The sequence below is a fragment of the Capra hircus genome, chromosome 15, assembly GCF_001704415.2.
Source record: "Capra hircus breed San Clemente chromosome 15, ASM170441v1, whole genome shotgun sequence".
In the NCBI taxonomy this organism is placed as follows: domain Eukaryota; kingdom Metazoa; phylum Chordata; class Mammalia; order Artiodactyla; family Bovidae; genus Capra; species Capra hircus.
In genome coordinates this window covers 79,218,601-79,240,045 of record NC_030822.1, presented here as the reverse complement: position 1 = coordinate 79,240,045, position 21,445 = coordinate 79,218,601, and the positions used below count along the sequence as shown (strand labels likewise).

Genomic DNA, 21,445 nt, shown 5'->3' with positions numbered 1-21,445 from the left:
AGGACATGGTGAGACGTTGGCAGTCTGCAACCCAAATAAGGAACTTCACCATAATCCAACCATGCTGGCACCCTGATCTTTTACTTCTAGCCTTTGGAAGTGGGAGAAATACATTTCTCTTGTTTATATGATATCCAGTCTGTGACTTTTTGTTACAGCAGCCTGAATGAATGACGATGCCAAAGGATGAGTTAGCTTTGCAGATTACACTTAATTATTCTGTGAGTTTAATTGTATATATACTTCTTCATTATATTCTTATTCTGTAAGCCTCAATTCCTGCCTGCTGCTGCTAAGTTGCTTCAGTCGTGCCCGACTCTGTGCGACCCCATGGACGGCAGCCCACCAGGCTCCGCCGTCCCTGGGATTCTCCATGCAAGAACACTGGAGTGGGTTGCCATTTCCTTCTCCAGTGCATGAAAGTGCAAAGTGAAAGTGAAGTCGCTCAGTAGCGTCCTGCCTACCCTGACCTAATTCAAATTGTGGTGAAGGAAATTTCCCAGGGATACAATCCCTGTTGTGATCTAAGTTCGAGTTATCTGATAATCTCTTTAGAATAAAAATAAATTCATATATGTATATACATGCGCCATGGATATTTCACAATATGTACACACCCTGTTGAAAAGGAAGGTGGAACAAGCTTTCAGTTTCATAACACACACCAAGGCTAAGAAGGGGAAGTCATGGCCGGTGAGTTTTTTTTTGTTTTTTACTGAAAATAGTTTCTTGAAAGAATAATTTTGGAAGGGGCTGGCTTTTACAGAAGCCATAATAAAGTTCTGTGAATGTGCAAAGAGGGATTGTTTTTGCAGAGAGGGACGGGTAGGGGCAAAGAGAAGGAAAGAGGTGTGGAACAGTAAGAGACAGAAAGGAACCAAACTTCACTGGCCGCTCTCTGGCTGTCATTTTGCAATCTTAACTGAATTCTGACAGAGGGTGCAGAATTGGTACAGAATGGATTCCAGCAGCTCTCCCCAAAGGAAATGGAAAATCACTGTTTCATTATTTTATTATGCACATTTGAATCAACATGAAGCATGTTAACATAGGGTTTTCAGGTACTATCTTGGGGGTAGTAAATCTCAGTCTTTGGGCCACTCTGTCAGCACATGGATGATACTGAGGGAAGAATGAGGTGTGAGTGTCCTCAGGATTACCACACTGTGTGGGAAGGCACATTTTATTGATTAAATCTGAAAGAGGCTATTCTGAGTTGCCGAAATGAAAGGAAAGTGAGGTTGTTTTTATGACTTCAGGCATTCTTTTGTTTCCAACAGACAAGGTTCTGAAAGAGAAGAGGAAGCTGTTTGTTCATTCAGTGAGCAAGGATACAATAAATGGCTTGCTGGATGAGCTGTTACAAAAAAGAGTGCTGAACCAGGGAGAGATGGAAAAAATAAGAGATGAAAATATTACAACTATGGATAAAGCCCGAGTTTTGATAGACATTGTTATTTGTAAAGGACCTCGGGCATGCCAAATCTGCATCAGCCATATTTGTGAAGAAGACTCCCACCTGGCAGGAATACTGGGGCTCACTTCAGGTAAGGGTCTGTGACTCAGACTGAAGTTCATGTAAGCCCTGTGTCATTAGGCATAATATCTGACTTCTTCATTGGTCATATTAGCTTGCAGACCACTTCTTGTCTCTGACTTCAGGTATTTCAGTGATCATATTGCATGCCCCTTGTCTCTTTTCTTCTTTGGTCCTGTTTTTTGGCCTTAGTGTCTCTCTTTTGATTAAAGCTTATTTCCTATCCTGAGTATGTTGTAGCTCATTTGTTGAAGGTGATGATAACAATCTTGGAAAGTTTCATACTGTATTCTCCAGTCATCCTTGCAAGGTACTTTATTGATTTATCTAGTAAGTTAGTTATAGTCTAAAGGTCCCTAGAAACCTATGCATTTTCATTTGACAGGTTTAAACTCTGTAACCAAATGCTTTGCATAATGTCTCTCCAAAATTTTGCTCTCCAGGAGAAATAAAATATATTTCAGGGAGAACGGAACACTCAGAGAATAAATTAATTGCTTACAGAAAAGTAGATATTTTAAGTGGATTCTTGCTTTCCATTGACCCTTTGCATTTTCTTTCGAGTAGGATTGTGCACTCTACTGTGTACCATTCTGGGAGGCCCATCACTTCTCTTTTTGTCTCCTGAAGACTCAGTCCAGGCTCAGCCATCTGAGCTTCCCCTTCTATGGTTCCCTAGCTTCTCCACACAAAAAAGACTGTAGCTCTGATGGGCTTCTAGTTACTGGCTTCTTTGTGCTGCTCCGAGTCCCTGGAGAAGGGAAAATCTACCCACGATATAGTCCATGGTGTTGCAAGGAGTTTGACATGACTGAGCAACTTTCACTTTTGTGGTTCTAAAATCATTCAAGAAAAGTAGATATTATTTGAAAACAAGGCATTATTTGTCCCTCAGGAACTGAGAGGAGTCCTGTGCACCTCTCAGTGACAGCAAATGATTTGTTGTTGTCGTTGTTGTTGTTGTTGAATTTTTTGATAAATTTTTTTAGATTAACTCCCACTTCCAAGAATTAAAGAGAATCAATAAAAATAAGTGTTTAGAATATCTATATAATAATCAAAACTTCTTCTTCCTTATCATATTTCTTTTAACTCACAGTCCTTGAACCCTAGAAGCACTTGTGCAACTCATTGTGACAACTCTAATTCCAGGAATCTGTTTCTCCAAATGTTGTATGATACCTGCTCAGTCAAGGTTGTAATGGCTTTGCTTCCTCCTCATCTATTTGCCAGTTGCTTCAGGACCCAAGTGTATGATAATTGGATATAATATTTAAATTTGCTCTAAGAGGACATACCTAAAAACATTTCTTGACATATGAAATACTGCAATAACAAGCCTTCATCCAGAAAATGTTCTTGAATTTATCGATGGTTAATTTAGTCCAGCAGTCTAAATGGGAAGGATGGGACAAATTGTAGCCTATGTCTTGGACTTGAAGCATTGTGGGATGTCCCAAGGCTCTCCTCCATTCACAGCAGAAACATTGCACATAATTTGTCTATGGAAATTGTTTCTTTAGTAGGTACTATGACTTGGAGTAGTATTGGTTCATGCTGATACTTAAGTATCTAGAATGTTTCTCAGGTGGGTTGTGCTACATTGAGATATTTATAAAACCATAAATAAAGTTAATTTCAATTCTTGTGCTTGAAATTGACAATCAGAATGTCTAGCAACCTCAGAGAACATATTAATAGATTTGATTGTGTAAGACAAGTGCAGATTACAGGTTGTGGTCAGAGCTCCGGTCATTTGCATAATTGTATAAAACCCTCTGTGGGCTAGAGAGTAGCTTAGTGGCTAAGAGGCCAGTATTGATAATCAAGACATTTTTGTATTCAAATCCTGGCTCTACCATCTTCTTGTTATATGACTTAGGAAATTCACTTAACACTGATTGGGGATAGGCCTCAATTTGATTCTCATTTTGTTGTGATAAATCTTGGCATGACTAAGTATCCAAACACAGATGCCTTTTAGCATTAGTTTTCTCCAAAGTCCAGGTCAACTCTGAATTAGACAACTACACTTTGAACACACATTTGTTAGGCAATACTGATTACCTCAGGAGCCACCTTAAGATATATGTGATTCTATAGCTGATGCTGTTTTAATTTTATTTTCATCATAGAAAGTATAATCAAAGAAGTCACTTCCAGACACTTTTGTTCTACCACTACTTGTTAATAAGTCCAGTAATTCATGTGTAGAAGTTTTTGTTTCCCAGTGATGAGTATGGCTCCAGGTGAGTCGCATCTTGCACAGGATTTAAACCTGTGGAAGGTATCTTTAGCAATGACTGTCCAATACACTGGGCTAAGAATCTTTAGAGATTGTAACTATTTTAATGTCCTTTGTCTTTCCTCAGGTTCACAGTCTGAAAATTATCTTAGACAAGAATCCCAAGCAGTGGTCCATCCTTTTCCAGGTAATGGTATTCTCAAGGCAATAGCATTCTTTGAATGCCACCTTCCTTGACATTAACTACAGATTAATGGGATGAATCAGGGTGAGAGGACCATGGGTTTATTTGCATATTTATTCTATACATTTTTATCTTCTTAATCTATGCTGCTTTAGCAGGAGCTGTTTCTACAGCTTCACTATCATGTTAACAGTTCCGAATCTGTATCTCAAATCCTGAGTAACCACGTGAGTGCCACATTTTGCTATTCAAGCATCCACTGAACACATGCATTCATCTCCTGCAGACAGTTTCAATCATGTGAACTGAGGTAGCTTGCCATGCCTCCCCGACTTTGGCTCTCCTCCACTTTCCTCTGTCTTGATTAATGGTACCACTGCTGCTAAGTTACTTCAGTCGTGTCCGACTCTGTGTGACCCCATAGACGGCAGCCCACCAGGCTCCCCCATCCCTGGGATTCTCCAGACAAGAACACTGGAGTGGGTTGCCATTTCCTTCTCCAGTGCATGAAAGTGAAAAGTGAAAGTGAAGCCGCTCAGTCGTATCCAACTCTTAGCGACCCCATGGACTGCAGCCTACAGGGCTCCTCCATCGATAGGATTTTCCACTAGCACCCAGTTATTCAAACCAGAAACCTGAAATTATCTTAGACCATTTCTTCTCCCTGACTTCCAACATTTAAGTGGCACCCAGATTTATTTTCCTCTCACAAATTCTGATTGGTTTCTGCATTTTTACTTCTACTATTAGATTTCAGAGCCCCTATTCCAAGAGTGTTCCATAATTCTCCAGTCATAAATTTACTATATTTTTCTTGTAATTTTAAAAATGAATGCATTTTTTTCCCTCATAGTACTTTAAGCTTTATGAGGAAATTGAACATACATGTTTGCTTATGCTGCTGCTGCTAAGTTGCTTCAGTCGTGTCCGACTCTGTCCGACCCCATAGACGGCAGCCCACCAGGCTCCCCTGTCCCTGGGATTCTTCAGACAAGAATACTGGAGTGGGTTGCCATTTCCTTCTCCAATGCATGAAAGTGAAAAGTGAAAGGGAAGTCGCTCAGTCGTGCCTGACTCTTCGCGACCCCATGGACTGGAGCCCACCAGGCTCCTCCGTCCATCGGACTCTCCAGGCAAGAGTACTGGAGTGGGCTGCCGCTGCCTTCTCCGATGTTTGCTAATAGATCACCTCTAGTAGAATTTCACCTGTAAACCTGTAATATATATGCAACTAATATTTGTTAAGACTATTTCACTGAATAATTTGGGCAGAATCACTACTATTTACTATGTCATTAGAAAGTATTTGCATGTGCTAATCGTGCTACAGACCCTGTTTTATGGACTATTTAGAAAATAATGAATAAAACAAGCAAGATTTCTTCTTTTCTTAAAACTACTTGAATATATGAAGAGTGAGTGGATAGGCATTTAAGAAACTCCACCATCAAAATAAAGCCAGCCAAAAATTTGGGGATGGAAATGACACTACACATATCTCTGTCAGTTGACATGATATAGAATATTAGAGATAGATATTTATAATAGCTAGATATGATAGAAACTTTTGTTCTAATTCAAGGAATTTCTAAAATGGGCATTTTTTCTTCAGATTCAGCTTTCCTTCAGGTGGTAACTGAAATATCTAGGTCTCTTTCATGCTATGGCTCTGATATCTGCAGCATACAATGCCAAAATGATTGTGGTAATAACAATCAAATTAATGGCATTGGAAGGAATATGTAGGATCATTTGTAAGAGATTTTGTTAGGCTTGGCCTGGATGAAAAACACAGTATATCAGCTTTCATCCTATTATCTAGAACTTAGTTGTATGGCCATACCTAATCACTTGGACTTGTTAGCTATATAGATTAGCTGTGTTTTCAGAAAAAATAATGAATTGCTTTATTGAAGATTTAGCCAGTCTCAGCCACAAAATTTAAACACAAAACTTTTCATTCAACATAGCACTGAAGGTAGCACAAGGAATACCTTGGTCCCAGATGACAAGAACTTCTTGTCATCTGGGACACTCATTATATAAACAAATGCTATAAGAAAAATTATCTTTAATATAGTCCAAATATTTATCTATTTTTTCTATTGTTCTTCAGAATCCTTTTTTAAGAAATGCAATAGTTTTTCTGCATGATAATGATTTCCATAGTTTTTTCCCAACTATATCCGTTCTAATTACCTCTTACTTTCTCCAGAGTCAACACACTTCATGCTACACTGGTTTACCTAACTGAATATACTACAGTTTCTATAATTTCTTTGTCAAAATTGAATATAATTTTATTGTTTGAACAGTTTAGTTTCTAAAATATTCCCCCAACATCAATAAAAATTGATCCAAAAATTGATCAATAAATTGATCAATCCAAAAATTGATCAATAAAAATTGATTTTCATTTAAAAATAAAATTATTTCTATTTTGAAGCAAAGATTACATAAATTATTTAGAAAATGTGTAACATTATTGGATGATGTTGAATTTGTGATCAAATAAACTTCTAAGTTTTTTCTCATATAAGCCACTGTGAAAACTCTTCCTCATATATTTGTACAATCAATATTTAGTGCTATGAATTCCTCTAGGTGTACACCTTGATTTATTACTCTATTTTATATTCATTTTGTCCATGTATTCAATATATTCTTTTTCTCCCTATATGCACACACAGTAAAGAGATCCTAAAAATAGGACAAAGGCTTTTTCTTCCTACCTTCCTTCCTTCCTTGCAGTCTCTAATGCCTACTCTCTCAACTGTTAAGCAAATAAATAGATACATAAACATAAATTTTCAAATCACTGAAATATATTCATTAAGGCCAACTTCAATTATCTAAGATTTCAATTATTTGAAATATATTTATAGCTTAATTCTTTTATCTAACATACTGTTTTCTGGGAGTTTTATAATTCATGGCCTTGAAAAACTCCCTTTTGCTTTTTAATTAAAAGCATTTGTAAAATACTAATTCTAAGTGATGAAGGGATGTGATGCCTGTATCACACCATGGAAATCTCCAACTTGGAATACATTCCTGTAGCAGAGTTGCTTTCAGTGGTGTAAGGAGTAACCCAGGATATCTTCTTAAAGATTAATTCTTTCCTCCATGGCTTCATGCACAGGTGATTCTGGGAGGTTCACCAAATGGGATACTCAGGAATGCCATTATTCATAATGTTTCTTGTCTCTTGCAGCTCCTCAGGCAATGCAGGATAACCCAGTTAAGCTTGCATCTTCAGGACCAGGATGGAACCTCAAGCTTTGCCCCCCAGAAACAGCCCAAAGAATATGGAAAGAAAAATCAGGAGAGGTGCTATGATTAGAACATGAGGATCTGGGCGAAAGACACACTGGAGAAAATTCTAAACTGCAGTGGTTCTTTCTTAGAGCTAATTTCTTTGAGAGGTTCTTGAAAACCATCCTGCTTCTTCCCTTACATAAAGAATTCCTATTTCCCCAGTTTATTTAGAGATTTTCAAGTTTAATCTGATCCCCTGAGAAAACAGTTGTAATAGTAAAATCAAAACAGCTACTTAATATGAGGCCTGGACTGTTCTGAGGATATTGTGTATAATAACACCTTGAACCCTCAAAATAGCCCATTTTAAAGATCATAACACTGAGGCAATAGTTGTGAAACAATGTGTCTTAAGCAGTAAGTCAAGGAATCAGTTTTAAAATTGAGTCATTATAGGTCTAATTCTGCTCATTGCCCTCAATCCTACCTCTCAAAAGTAATTAAAATCAAGTGCTTAGCTGCCATCTGGGCATTTGCAAATTTCATTCCACTCCTATGGTAGGACTCATTCTCCCCTCTTTATTTTTACCTATGGTTCAAGAGATTGGGTTTCTGTAGAGAACTAAGGGAAGAGAAGCTGTCTTACATCCTCAAGATGAATATTTAATTAGAGAGAACAAGGCTATTTGTTCAACCTGTGCTTTTTACAGATTTACCCAATAATGGAAAGGTCGAACCGCACACGTCTTGCCCTTATTATCTGCAACATAGAGTTTGAAAATCTTCCCAGAAGAGATGGAGCTGATGTTGATACCAGAAATATGAAGGTGCTACTAGAAGGTCTGGGATATAAGGTGGATGTGAAAGAAAATCTCACTGCTTCGGTAAATTTTGTCATAATGTAGAAACAATGGTCATGGCCTTTACTCCTAAAGAATGTTAGAAAGATTGGTTGTAACACCAGAAGCTTAATCTCTTGATAGTCTAAAAGCCAAATTTTTTCTTGTAGGGTATTTCATGCTTCTATCCTAGAATCTTTTAGCAAGAGTCTGGTGACACCTTTACTTGGGAAATGTTCCATTAATTCAGTTATATGTCTGTGGCCGCAAAAATAAATAAGTGATGTCTCTTACTCTGCACTAGAAATCCCTTAATTATACCCCAAAAGTCTTTTTTCACCTTTCCATGAATTGAAAATTAAATGTTCCTTTTGTATTCCATCGATTTTCATATCATTCAGGAGTGTCTCTTTATTGGATTCCAAGCTGCCACAATAACCAATCACATAGTTCAACAGCAGTGGTATTAATATGTCTCTTCCAGGAAATGATTTTAGAACTGAAAGCATTTGCTGCTCGCTCAGAGCACCGGACCTCTGACAGTACTTTCCTGGTACTCATGTCTCATGGAATTCGGGCTGGCATTTGTGGGAAGAAATACTCTGAAGAAGTCCAAGACATATTAAAAATTGATGACATCTTTCAAATTTTGAACACCTTGAACTGCCCAGCTTTAGGGAATAAACCCAAGGTGATCATTATCCAGGCCTGCCGTGGTGGTGAGTGCTGATGTCTGTCAGAACACAGGGCCCTGAATTATTGATCTCATAATCTGTGTGTGTCCAGTATTTTTCCATTCCTTTGAGTCTACTCTTCAATGTCAAAGAAAAGCTACAATCCTGTTTGGTGAAAGTAGATATTCTTTAACATTACAAAAGCTTCTGTAAATTATATGACTGGTTGGTAGATTTTTGTTCATTTTTCAACTGAAATATCACTTTTAATCTTAAGACTTTGATGTTGCTAAAATTACTTTGAGGGTTAGGAGAGACAAGAGTTGTTAAGATAGTTTTTGAGATATATATGCGCATCTGTATCTGAATTAAAGTTATTGACAAATTAGTAAATGATTGAACAGATGTTTAGTGGAGAAAGTTTTCTTGGCTATTGGCAGTAACAAGAAACCAAATCTTGTCTTTTCAGAGAAGCAAGGGGTGGTATGGGTAAACGATTCAGTAGCAGCTTCTGGAAACTGTCCCTTAGTGGTCCCAGAAGATTTTGACTCTGATGCCATTAAGAAAGCCCACATAGAGAAGGATTTTATTGCTTTCTGCTCTTCGACACCAGGTAATGAGTATCTGTGTAAGACACCTTTATGAGCATTACCAATGTAGAAACTCACACCAATACATTAGGGAGTGGATGTCTGTGTTAAAATTTTCATGAGACTTTTGAAGACTAATTCAAGTTTTCCTCTCAGTTACACCTTCAATTCTCCTTTCCATGGAGACTAAATAAATATACATTTATTTTAGGAAACTCCCATGGTGCAAAATGATTTTTGTACTGTGAGGAATAAATAGATATGTCCACATGTTGACATCACTTAACATTTCAATTTGCCTACACATGTATTTATAGAATATTTATAAAAGGGGAGAGGCAGAAAAGCAAACAAAGTATATTGAGTCCCTATGGTAAAGGTATTTTAACCAGAAATGTGGAGTTAATGAAACAAACAAACAAAAAAAAAAAACTGAATGATTCTAAACTTAGATTTTGGATATCAGTTCAGTTCAGTTCAGTTCATTTCAGTCAGTCAGTCGTGTCCAACTCTTTGCGACCCCATGAATCACAGCACGCCAGGCCTCCCTGTCCATCAGCAACTCCTGGAGTTCACTCAAACTCACATCCATTGAGTCAGTGATGCCATCCAGCCATCTCATCCTCTGTCATCCCCTTCTCCTCCTGCCCCCAATCCCTCCCAGCATCACTGAGTCATGAGGTGGCCAAAGTATTGGAGTTTCAGCTTTAGCATCAGTCCTTCCAATGAACATCCAAGACTGATTTCCTTTAGAATGGGCTGGTTGGATCTCCTTGCAGTCCAAGGGACTCTCAAGAGTCTTCTCCAACACCACAGTTTAAAAGCATCAATTCTTCAGTGCTCAGCTTTCTTCACAGTCCAACTCTCATATCCATACATGACTACTGGAAAAACCATAGCCTTGACTGTCCGGACCTTAGTCGGCAAAGTAATGTCTCTGCTTTTCAATATGCTATCCAGGTTGGTCATAACTTTCCTTCCAAGGAGTAAGCATCTTTTAATTTCATGGCTGCAATCACCATCTCCAGTGATTTTGGAGCCTCCCAAAACAAAGTCTGACACTGTTTCCACTGTTTCCCCATCTATTTCCCATGAAGTGATGGGACCAGAAGCCATGACCTTCGTTTTCTGAATGTTGAGCTTTAGGCCAACTTTTTTGCTCTCCCTTTTCACTTTCATCAGGAGGCTTTTTAGTTCCTCTTCCCTTTCTGCCATAAGGGTGGTGTCATCTGCATATCTGAGGTTATTAATATTTCTCCCAGCAATCTTGATTCCAGCTTGTGCTTCTTCCAGTCCAGCGTTTCTCATGATAATAAGCAGGTTGACAATATACAGCCTTGACGTACTCCTTTTCCTATTTGGAACCAGTCTGTTGTTCCATGTCCAGTTCTAACTGTTGCTTTCTGACCTGCATACAGGTGTCTCAAGAGGCAGGTCAGGTGGTCTGGTATTCCCATCTCTTTCAGAATTTTCCGCAGTTTATTGTGATCCACACAGTCAAAGGCTTTGGCATAGTCAATAAAGCAGAAATAGATATTATTTCTGAAACTCTCTTTCTTTTCCCATGATCCAGCGGATGTTGACAATTTGATCTCTGGTTCCTCTGCCTTTTCTAAAACCAGCTTGAACATCTGCAAGTTCATGGTTCACATATTGCTGAAGCCTGGCTTTGAGACGTTTTTGGATTATGAGTACTGCCAATAATATTCTGACTCTGTCACTTAGTACTTTGTAAATTAGTTCCAGTTATTTAGCTTATCTGCATTTTCTTTGAATTCCTCACTAATATATGTGAATGCAAATATCATAGTCATAAATCTGAAAACATTGTAGTAATAAATATGGAATGTTAAGTAAGCATGACATAGAGTAAAGCACACTTTAAATTATTGCCATTATTAACGATGTTTTATGTGTAGCTTAAATTAAAGCTTTTACCTTGAGTTACTTTCCATATCCAGATTTAAATAAAAGTCATCCAGTATAGTTTGGAATTTCTTGGGCATTAATATTCTCTGATTACTTTCAGCCTAAAGATTTGCTCCTGATCAGAGGGATGGTATGGTGAGGGAGGAGGAAGGGGGGTTCAGGATGGGGAATATGTGTATACCTGTGGTAGATTCATGTTGATGTATGGCAAAACCAATACAGTATTGTAAAGTAATTAACCTCGATTAAAATAAATAAATTTTAAAAAAGAAAATTTAAAAAACAAATAGTTTAACTTACAGATTTTTTCTTATAATGAGGTACCATCTCTCAGGAGACAGCATGCTTTTGCATTGTGTCGACCATATTTTAATATAGAAATCAATTTTTTTCAAAAATGAAAATAATGACACTAGAGGAAGCCTCCATACATTTGCAGTTTGAGTGTATTTAACAGACTTTAATACTAGATGCAGCTAGTAAAAAAAAAAAAAAAAAGATCCCAGTCTTCCACAGAGATTTACCTCTAGGTGTTATAACCTTTATGGGCCCCCTGGTTTCTTGATATCTATCTTGTTGATTTTTGTCTCGTTTCTTTCAGTTTCCTCATGCTCTTTTCTAGATGATTTGTGGAAACTCCAGTTCAGTTTCCTTGAGTTTCTATGAGTAAATCTAGCTTTATAGCCTCTGGTATTATTTCCAATTACTTTGTAGTACTCTTATAAAGAAAAGTGACCATTCTCTAACTAATTTCACTAAGAACTTGAAGAGATATTGGCCTGCAATTCTCTCCCATCTAATTCCTTTAATTGAAACCATCTTCATTAAGATGGCTGTAGTTTTAGATAGGATTTTAATCTATTGCTATTATGCATTTTATTACCATTTCTATTGGCTAAAATGTTTTGATAATTTTCCTATATGTTCCTTTGCATAATTTAAAAGTGGCTTTATAACTTCTAAGACCTACTATTTTGTATAACTATTCTGTTTTTAATATACCTTTTCAATGAGAGTGTTTTGTCTTATGATTTTTCCCACTTAAATCTTTTCTAGGTATGGACTTCTTTTCTGTTGGTATCATTTTCATATTTAATTAGTAATTTATTTGCCTAAATGCTTTGTGACCAATATTATTTGATTTTAATTAAATCACAAGGTAGATAAATTTAAAGAAATTTTATTAATATGAATTCCTTGTATAAACTGGGTACTACATTTGTATATTCTTCCAGATCCTTGTAATGCATATTACATCTAATACGCAAATGTATGTTGGGGGCAGAAATTATTACCCTACCTATTACAGTCAAGGCCTGCAATTCAGAGTGTATAATTAACTTAAATCAAGTCTGTCAGTGGCACTCTTGGGATCCACACTCTGGTATTTGTTCCTCAAGGCCCAGTCACTCCCTTCCATTCTATCCTGCCTTTCTCTCCTTCTCTACTATATCTGTGGTTCTTTGAACCTCAAAGATTGTGCTGCATAACATCTGTACCATATACAGAATTCTTCATATGGCTTTAAAAACTGTCAAGTATCAGTGAAAATATACACAGTGAATGTTGAATGGAGTCACTTAAAGATGGCATACAGTCTGTAAGAAATAGCATAAACTGAACAGTCTGCTTTAGCTGGAACAGAAATCGTAGGACTCCATTTAAGTAGCCAAGTGAGAGAGCTTACACAAAATTTGAAATGTGTTTTCTTCATAGATAATGTTTCCTGGAGACATCCCATATTGGGCTCTCTTTTTATTATTAAACTCATCAAAAATTTTCAAGAATATGCCTGGTCCTGTGACCTGGAGGAAATTTTCCGAAAGGTAGGTGCTAGATACTTCTGAAATGCTACCTCCCTATCTATTCTAACTGGCAACCTCTAAGAAGCAGCTCTGGATATGTTTTCTTGTAAAAATGTCCTACTTCTCAAGTGAGTTTTGAGGTTTTCTTTGGTGAGTCAGCCAACCTGGAAGCCAGTTTCAAGCTATTGTGATCTAGAAAACAACCCCTAAGAAAAATAATCATTTATTTTAACATCCCTCTTTCCTGAATAGACAAATGAGTGGACTCTAATTTACTTGTGTCCAAAACTATTAGATTCAGTAGATTTTAAAAGCATGGTCAGTCCGTCCTTTGACATGCATATTGTTGATTTGTATAGAGGCAAATTTTTTTGTTTTAATCATTTATTTTGCTACTATTTTTCCAACATAAGTGAAAATCCTTCCACTCGGGGCGGGGGTGGTGGTGGTGGGAAATGTATAGAACTTATTTTCCTTTTAGGTTCGATTTTCATTTGAGCTGCCAGATGGTAAGGTACAGATGCCCACCGCTGAAAGAGTGACTTTGACAAGATGTTTCTACCTCTTTCCAGGATATTAAAGTAAGTAAGTTGAAAGGACAGATGTATGTGTGGTAGGGGTGGGGCAAAATTGGGGGACGAGTGCTGAACTACCCTCCTAGTGAAGATCTCAAGGTCTAGTATAATAAACAGGGGATAATGGAAGGATAACGAAAGCCTTTCTGCTGGTTAGTACAGGGCACACTGCACTTCCCTCAAGGTTCTGCAGAGGTAGATGGCCATTTTAATGGTTAGTTTATATAGATTGAGATTTGGCCAGAAGATGATGAAAGCTCAGTTTTAGACATTCCTCCCCTTTCCATCAGCAGGGCAATATTGAGACATAACACGGGCTCTTCATTCTTAGGAGTGTGTGTAACCACTTGATGGAGTCATTTTATTATTTGTATTTATTTTAGCAGAATTCTTTTCTAACGCTTGTTTTATTTTCTCTTCCTTTTCCATAGGAAGCCAGGAGTTGTGTCATTCTATAACTGTTTTAGAATCCTGTTGGCAGAAAACAGACATTTCTTTAAACATTTCAATAAATTTGAAATAGAAATGAAAGGTCATCAGTTTCCTTTTTACCACTCTGAGAAGATAGGGAGGTGGAATTTGAAGAAAGTAATGGATTTGAAGTCTTCAGATTTCATAAGAATTGAACTTGCTACTCACATCATTCTTTCTAGAAAACATTTGCTAGATTTTCTGCTTTAGGGATACAGATATAAATTACAGTAGGTACCTGACCTCAACAAGTTTTGAGCTCAACAGGAGATAAACAGAGAAGGTAATGTGATAAGTAACTTATCCAAAATCTCAGAGTTTATCACTGACGAAGTCATGACTACAGTTTACACAATTCTAGCCTTTCCTTAAAGCATTTCATAACACAAAATAATTGTGTATCTAGGTACCTAGTAGTTTACAGTCTCATTGAGAAGACAAGACAGTCAATAAACATGAAACAAGATAGTGCATGACACCCTATAAATAAATGCTAGGGTGAGATGTATGCAAAAGTATTCCTATGAGTTTGGTGTAAGATTTTCAGTTAGCAAGGTTATACCCAGAAATGACTGGAAAAACTACTCTTTCACTTGCAAATATGAGCCTTTTCTAATCCTAACCCATTAAAAGTGAAGATGAATTTCTGACCATTTGTTGTTTTATTTGGACTTGTCAAATATATACTTACTGGGATTTTTTTTCTAATTTTTTATTAGTATATATTTTAATATATACATACATACACACACACATATATATAGAGTATAGTTGACTTACAATGTCCTGTCAGTTTCAGGTATACAGCAAAATTAATCAGTTATACACATAATATATCTACTCTTTTTAGATTATTTTCCCACATAGGTTATTACAGAATATTGAATAGAGTTCCCTGTGCTATAAAAAGGTTTTTATTAATTATCTATTTTGTGTATAGTTGTATAGATGTTAATCTCAATCTCCTAATTTTCCCTCCCCACTGCCTGCTTTTGGTAACAATAAGTTTAATTTCTGCATCTGTGACTCTGTTTCTGTTTCATAAAAAAAAATTTGTACCACTTTCTTTCAATTCCAAATATAAGTGATATCACATGATATTTGTCTTTCTTTTCTGACTTATTTCTGTAGTATGATTTGCAGCAACATGGATGGACCTAGAACTTCTGAGCTTTTAAAAATCTTCAAAGTTGAGCATGTCACTTTTTTTTTTCCCCCCACTAATGGAATCTATTTCTTTTGTATTATCACAGGATCATTGTACTACATCATGACAGTGCTTCTATGGTCAGTCTTTGTTCAGAATACAACAAAAAGAGGAACTGTTACTTTCAGTAAAAATTAAATGTTAAGGAAACTAGGCACTAAAAGAAAAGCATGAAATGAAGGCAAGCATTCAGAACTTATTTCCAATAAATGTTTAAAATGACAGGGAGACAGAGAGATGATATTGCCATTAATAGCACAGTTAAAAAGGAAGCAAACGTTGTTCTGATAATCCTTATCCTGAAATGAAATGGGATTTGTTAGTTTTAAGTCCTTTAAACACTGAGATATCTGAGAGAGAACAACAAAGAAACAAGGTGTAGGGGACTGAGGAAAGGGAAAAAAAAACAAAAAAACAAGAGGTGCCAACATAGGTCGGAAAATGTATTGTCATTTTGATTTTTTTCTTCCAAAGTGAATAAACATTTCTTCCCAAAGGATTGGGAAATTCATTTGCTGACAAAAGGGGATTTCCCGACAGTGAACCCGGAAGTTCTGAACAAGAATTTCTCAATCTGTTGTTAAAAGTCCCAGCCCCTGGTACTAAGGAAATGCCCAGTAACTTTCATTTTCGAGATTGTGCTCCTTCAAGGCAGTAGGAAGATACTAAGCCTATTATCTATGGCTGGTGAGTAGGGGTCTTTTTCCTAGCTAGGGGTCAGACACTGGAGTCTTAGAAAACACTTTATTAATTGCTCTGTGACAGACAGAAATATACAAAAGGGAAGTGAGCCTTTTCTGTGAACGTTACATTCTTCCTGTTAGTTCTGTGTAGCTTAAACTGAAAACTCTGCCTCAGAGACTGAAGGAGGGTATGATCTCCAGATAGCCCAGAGCCAGGAAGCAGTTAATTCTGTTTTTGCAGCTTCTGATAATCAAAATGAGGGGTGGGCAAAGACAAATACAGTACATTTTTATATGTGAGAAAACTGAAAATTCTTTAACACTTTATTATATCTTCTAGGCTTCTTCTCGATTCCATAAAACTCTCTCCATGATCAGATAAGTGATCAGATAAGATTATTTCCCCTTCCCTAAGTGAGACCTTCCCTTGTCATCTTCTATATTGAATTACGATCTTGGTCTTTATTAAGTGACTCCATTTTTTTCCTCATTTCTAGCTCTGGTGCTAACTACTCTAGCACACTATTTCTTGGACTGTTATCACAGTTTTTAACTAGTCTCCTCTCCAGAATTTAATCTTCCAAGCCATTTGCATATTGCTTTCAGGTCACATATCTTACACACAGAAGCTGGAGAGCGTAAGAAATGAGGTCTATTTATGCAGCTATTATTTATATTATTTATGCAGCTAATATTCAAGTATTTTAAATCATTTCTTTGCTTCATTTCCTTCATTTGAAAAGGAAGAGGTTCAATTAAATCAATGATTTCTAAACTTTACAATAAATCTAAATAATCTATAGACATTAACACACTTAGATTATTTCCCCCTCCCTAACCTTGATTTACTCAACCATGAATAGGCTGTAATTTATAATCTTTTAACGATCTACAAATGATTCTTATGTGTCTGCATTAGGTTTGTCTGCAGATTAGCATTGTTAGGAAAGAATAGATCATTATCTTTCAGTTCTTATGCTCTAGATATCGAAACTTAGATTTTCTTACTCTGTTAATTGCAATGATCCTTACTACCATTAAAACAAACAAACAAAATAAATGTCTGAACTTGTCAGGGAGGTTTTCATACCTTTCAGAATATATTACTATTTATTCACCCTTCCATTAATCTCCCTAAAGCAAGATTTCAGTTTCCTTAAAAAATGTTTATTGCATTCACCCCACTCATATTTCTTTCATTTTCCCTGTAGTGTAATTATTTCCAGGTTTCTGTCTCATTTCACATGTTTAATTTAAGCTCCTAAAATGTGAGTATTAACTGTTTTCTAGTATCTTCTTAGTGTCTTCTTCAGGATACTAATACAGCATTTGTCTGGGAAGTAGTATTTTAAATTCACAATCATGGCTGCATCTTTAGCTAGGCAGGATGACTTCACTGGTTATTGAATTGGAATCAGGACATCATTAAATAACAGAAATGAGAAACTGAAAAGCAGTAGACAAAAACTAGTAGAGTGATTCAATACACTAATGAGTTTTGTTGCCATTGTTAACTAGTTAACAACTATAAGGGGAAAAAATGCTACCTTAGGTTGAAACAAGTTTCTCTGGGAGCATATAGCTCTGACACTCGGTCTAGTTTTAAGCATTAGGGAGAATTTCCAAAAGAAAATGGCATGTCATTTGAGACTTGAAGATAAAAAGAAAGGAATGAGGAATGTTGGGTGTGAGAAACTGTGCATAACTTTCTAGAACCTGAATGAAGAGCAAAGTGTTCAAAATGTAATGAGCAAGGTAGGTATGGTAGCAGAGGATGAGGCTGAACAAGAAGACCTAGATTACAATAAACTGAGACATTTCACGGAGAAGTCAATTGCGACTCATTCCAGTATTCTTGCCTGGAAAATTCGATGGGTGGAGGAGCCTGATAGGCTACAGTCCATGGGGTCGCTAAGAGTAGGACAGGACTGAGCGACTTCACTTTCACTCTTCACTTTCATGCACTGGAGAAGGACATGGCAACCCACTCCAGTGTTCTTGCCTGAAGAATCCCAAGGAAGGAAGAGCCTGGTGGGCTGCCGTCTATGGGGTTGCACAGAGTCAGACACGACTGAAGAGACTTAGCAGCAGCAGCAGCAGAGACATTTCACAGTGAAATCTATTCAAATGATCTTTAGAACTGTGACTCTGCTTCATTGTGAAGAACTGATTAGAAAGGTCCAAGAGTAGACTTATCTGATTCTTAGAGTAATTAAAAAAGAAAAGATATTGGTCTGAACTGGAGTACTGAACTATTAGAAAAGGAAAAGCAGTCAGATTCTGCAAATATTTAGTATATAAAATCAATACAGTTTGATGTGAAATGGAAAATAAGATATAGTTGGTAGAAGAGGTTCAATATCACCAGTTTTTACTGATTTGGTATAATTGAATGTAAGATATCATTTACTAGTATGTATAGGGAATGAAGCAGGTGATGAAAAACTAACAGTTCAGCTTTTAAAAGTTGAGTTTAAGAGTTTGTGGTATACAGAGAAAAAATGACTATATGAGCCTTAATATTGAGATCCATCTTTGGGCTGGTCTATAAATTCAGAAATTATTTATTTGAATAATTAATTTATTATTTAAAGCTAATAACTGAAGCCATGAGTACATGTAGATAATAGCGGATGTAATGCCAAAGTTATAAAAAAACTTTAATCGTTTACCGTATTTCTCCTAGTACCACTCATTCAGTCATCATTCAACTTTGTTGAGGGCAGAAATAAATTAAAAAGAATCCCAGAATCCCATCAGAGTAAACATCTCATACATTAATTGTATGTTGTTTGTAATTCTTCAAATCCTCTGTTGTGACATGTGTCTGCTGTACTCTAAAACCAATGTTTCTGTGACTTTTTCTGAGAAGCAGCCTTTTGCGCCTTCACCTGAAGAAATTTGTCCAGTCTTTTCCGAGTCCCTGATTACTTTCTGTTCCCTTAAATACCTCTTTACCAAGTTCGATCCTGGATTGGGAAGATCCCCTGGAGAAGGGAAAGGCTACCCAGTCCAGTATTCTGGCCTGGAGAATTCCATGTACTATACAGTCCATGAGGTCGCAAAGAGTCAGACACCGGACAGGACTGAGTGACTTTCACTTTCACTTTCCCAAGTATCATGTAAAGTAGTTTGATGATTTAAGAGTGATAATTCTGGATTCCGAAACTCTGAGTTTGAATCTCCCTCTGCCTTCTTACTAATGTGGCATACTCTTCACACAATTTTGGTCAAATATTTAACTAACTGCTCTGTGCTTGTTTCTTTTACCATATAATAGAAATTTTAATATATCTATTACATGAAATTTTTATTAACTTTGAGAAGATTCATATAAAGCACTTAAGACCAATGGGGCTTAATGAATATCAATTGTACTTACTGAAGCTGCGCTATGGTTATGGCATAAGAACAGAAATGTGATCCAGCATTTTATTTAAATGATCTGCAAAATAGGGAAAGTATTAACTATCTCTTTGGATGATTGTGAGTGTCTATCATATTAATATTTACAAATTACTTAGTATACTTGTAAATAATATTTTATATTGCTTTATACTTATCTTTTAAGAGATGTTAGCTATTATTAAATGAACAGATATTAGGAAACATTTTATTCATGTTTGTTAATTTCCATGTTTCTTTCTCATAAAAGTTGTCCAATATACATTTATTGAAAGACTACTTGAAGCTAACATAAATAATGAGGCTGATGCTTCTGTGCCAAAGTTCTTGTTCAATGTCTTGGTGAATTGTTTTAGACTATGTCATTTTGTGTCAAGGCTATTTTATTTCTAGATGGACTGTATAACTCTCTTGTAGGTTTAATTAAGGATTGATGAGATATCCTGTCTTCCCATACACTACATGTTCAAATAATATCTATGGTGTTACAACAAAATTTTTAGTAATTTGACTTCTTTATTTCCCCACAAAAATTCAAATTATCCCAGACAGTAATAAATTAACCTGCTGTCAGGCTGATCTATAATATTGAAAGATCAACCACCAGATTGTTTTCAATTCTGAATTTTTTAAGACAAGATCAAGTTGAAGCTTTGTATTTCTAACAGAAGACAAACACAACAAAAACCCACTTAAGACGTTGGAATCTTTGGGCAAAGAACTCATTTCTGGCCTTTTGGATGACTTTGTGGAAAAAAACGTCCTGAAATTGGAGGAAGAGGAGAAGAAAAAAATTTATGATGCCAAACTTCAAGACAAAGCCCGGGTCTTGGTTGATTCTATACGACAGAAAAACCAAGAGGCAGGTCAAGTCTTTGTTCAAACTTTCCTAAACATAGACAAAAATTCCACCAATATAAAAGGTAAGACTGGAATTCTTTACAAGGGATATCTTAATTTTTTAAGAATCTACTTCACTCTAAGGCTGTTCCACTGTCTTCTATAGTTCCCTCATCCTTCTATTACTAATGTATAATTTTCATTAAATCTATCATTGCCCTTTTAGAGGCCACTTTGTCACTTGTGGGAGGGCATCCAATTTCCAATTAGCTGAGAAGCTGAGTCTTCTAAGCAGAAGGTTGTTCATTGAGATAGCTACAAAGACTTTATAATAAGGAATATCTGAACCTGAACTTAGGTTTCTGTCACATTGGACACTATGTGTCTTCATTCAAGTTTTTTATCCTTCATAAACATCAGTATGAGCATCCATGAAATGGGAACAATTTCACTAACTTTGTCACAGATTTTGTAAGGCCAGGGACATAATGGCAGGTATGGGCTGACAATTCCTAATATTTTAGCTCCCATCTGGAATTTTCCTCTGAGCTCCAAATATGATTGTTCCATTGACTTCACAAAGCTAAGATATAAAAAATGAAATACTTAATTCTCCCTATCAAATCTGTTCCACTTCTATCCCCTATCTCATTAAAGAAGACTACAATGCAGAGTTTCTTAATCCAGCTCACTTCTTTTTTTCATCAATGAATAATAGCTCCTAGCAGAGTACCAAGGATATACCATATATATAAAGCATATTATAAGGCATATAATAAAAGCTGGATGCATCCATGTAATAAGTAGTAATTATCATAATTATTCTCTAGCTTATAATGTTTATACCTTTACAAGGCTTATGTATTCCTGTGAGTTTACAAAATATGATTAGGTGAATGCCTATAAAGTGTTCAATATCTTAACCTCTTTCAAAAATTCACTTTAATTAAATTCTAAATATCACTAGAGTCTAAATATCCTCAGGTCCAAGTTCACCAGTGATGGACTCAATTTGGTATAATTTAACCTGAAATTTCAGCCCAGAATACTGGAGCTTATTAATAATAGTAAGCTGTAACAAATGAAATGCCACACTATTGTAGAGACCTCACTACAGCAACTAAGTATTTTTAATAAGCCCTTCCCTGGTGGCTCAGAGGTTAAAGCATTTGCCTGCAATGCGGGAGACCTGGGTTTGATCCC

General features: G+C 36.3%; 1 protein-coding gene across 1 annotated transcript in view; it reads left to right on the top strand.

Moving 5' to 3' along the window:
• LOC102191717 overlaps positions 601–21,445 on the top strand; it is a 35,106-nt gene continuing 14,261 nt past the window's right edge. Inside the window, exons 1-11 of the mRNA XM_018058933.1 lie at positions 601–693; positions 1,281–1,547; positions 3,910–3,969; positions 7,181–7,296; positions 7,935–8,108; positions 8,548–8,782; positions 9,207–9,350; positions 12,973–13,082; positions 13,543–13,638; positions 15,902–16,001; positions 20,071–20,325. Coding sequence (XP_017914422.1) covers positions 687–693; positions 1,281–1,547; positions 3,910–3,969; positions 7,181–7,296; positions 7,935–8,108; positions 8,548–8,782; positions 9,207–9,350; positions 12,973–13,082; positions 13,543–13,638; positions 15,902–16,001; positions 20,071–20,325 — 1,564 coding nt within the window. The 5' untranslated portion in view covers positions 601–686. The remainder of the gene's footprint in view (positions 694–1,280; positions 1,548–3,909; positions 3,970–7,180; positions 7,297–7,934; positions 8,109–8,547; positions 8,783–9,206; positions 9,351–12,972; positions 13,083–13,542; positions 13,639–15,901; positions 16,002–20,070; positions 20,326–21,445) is intronic.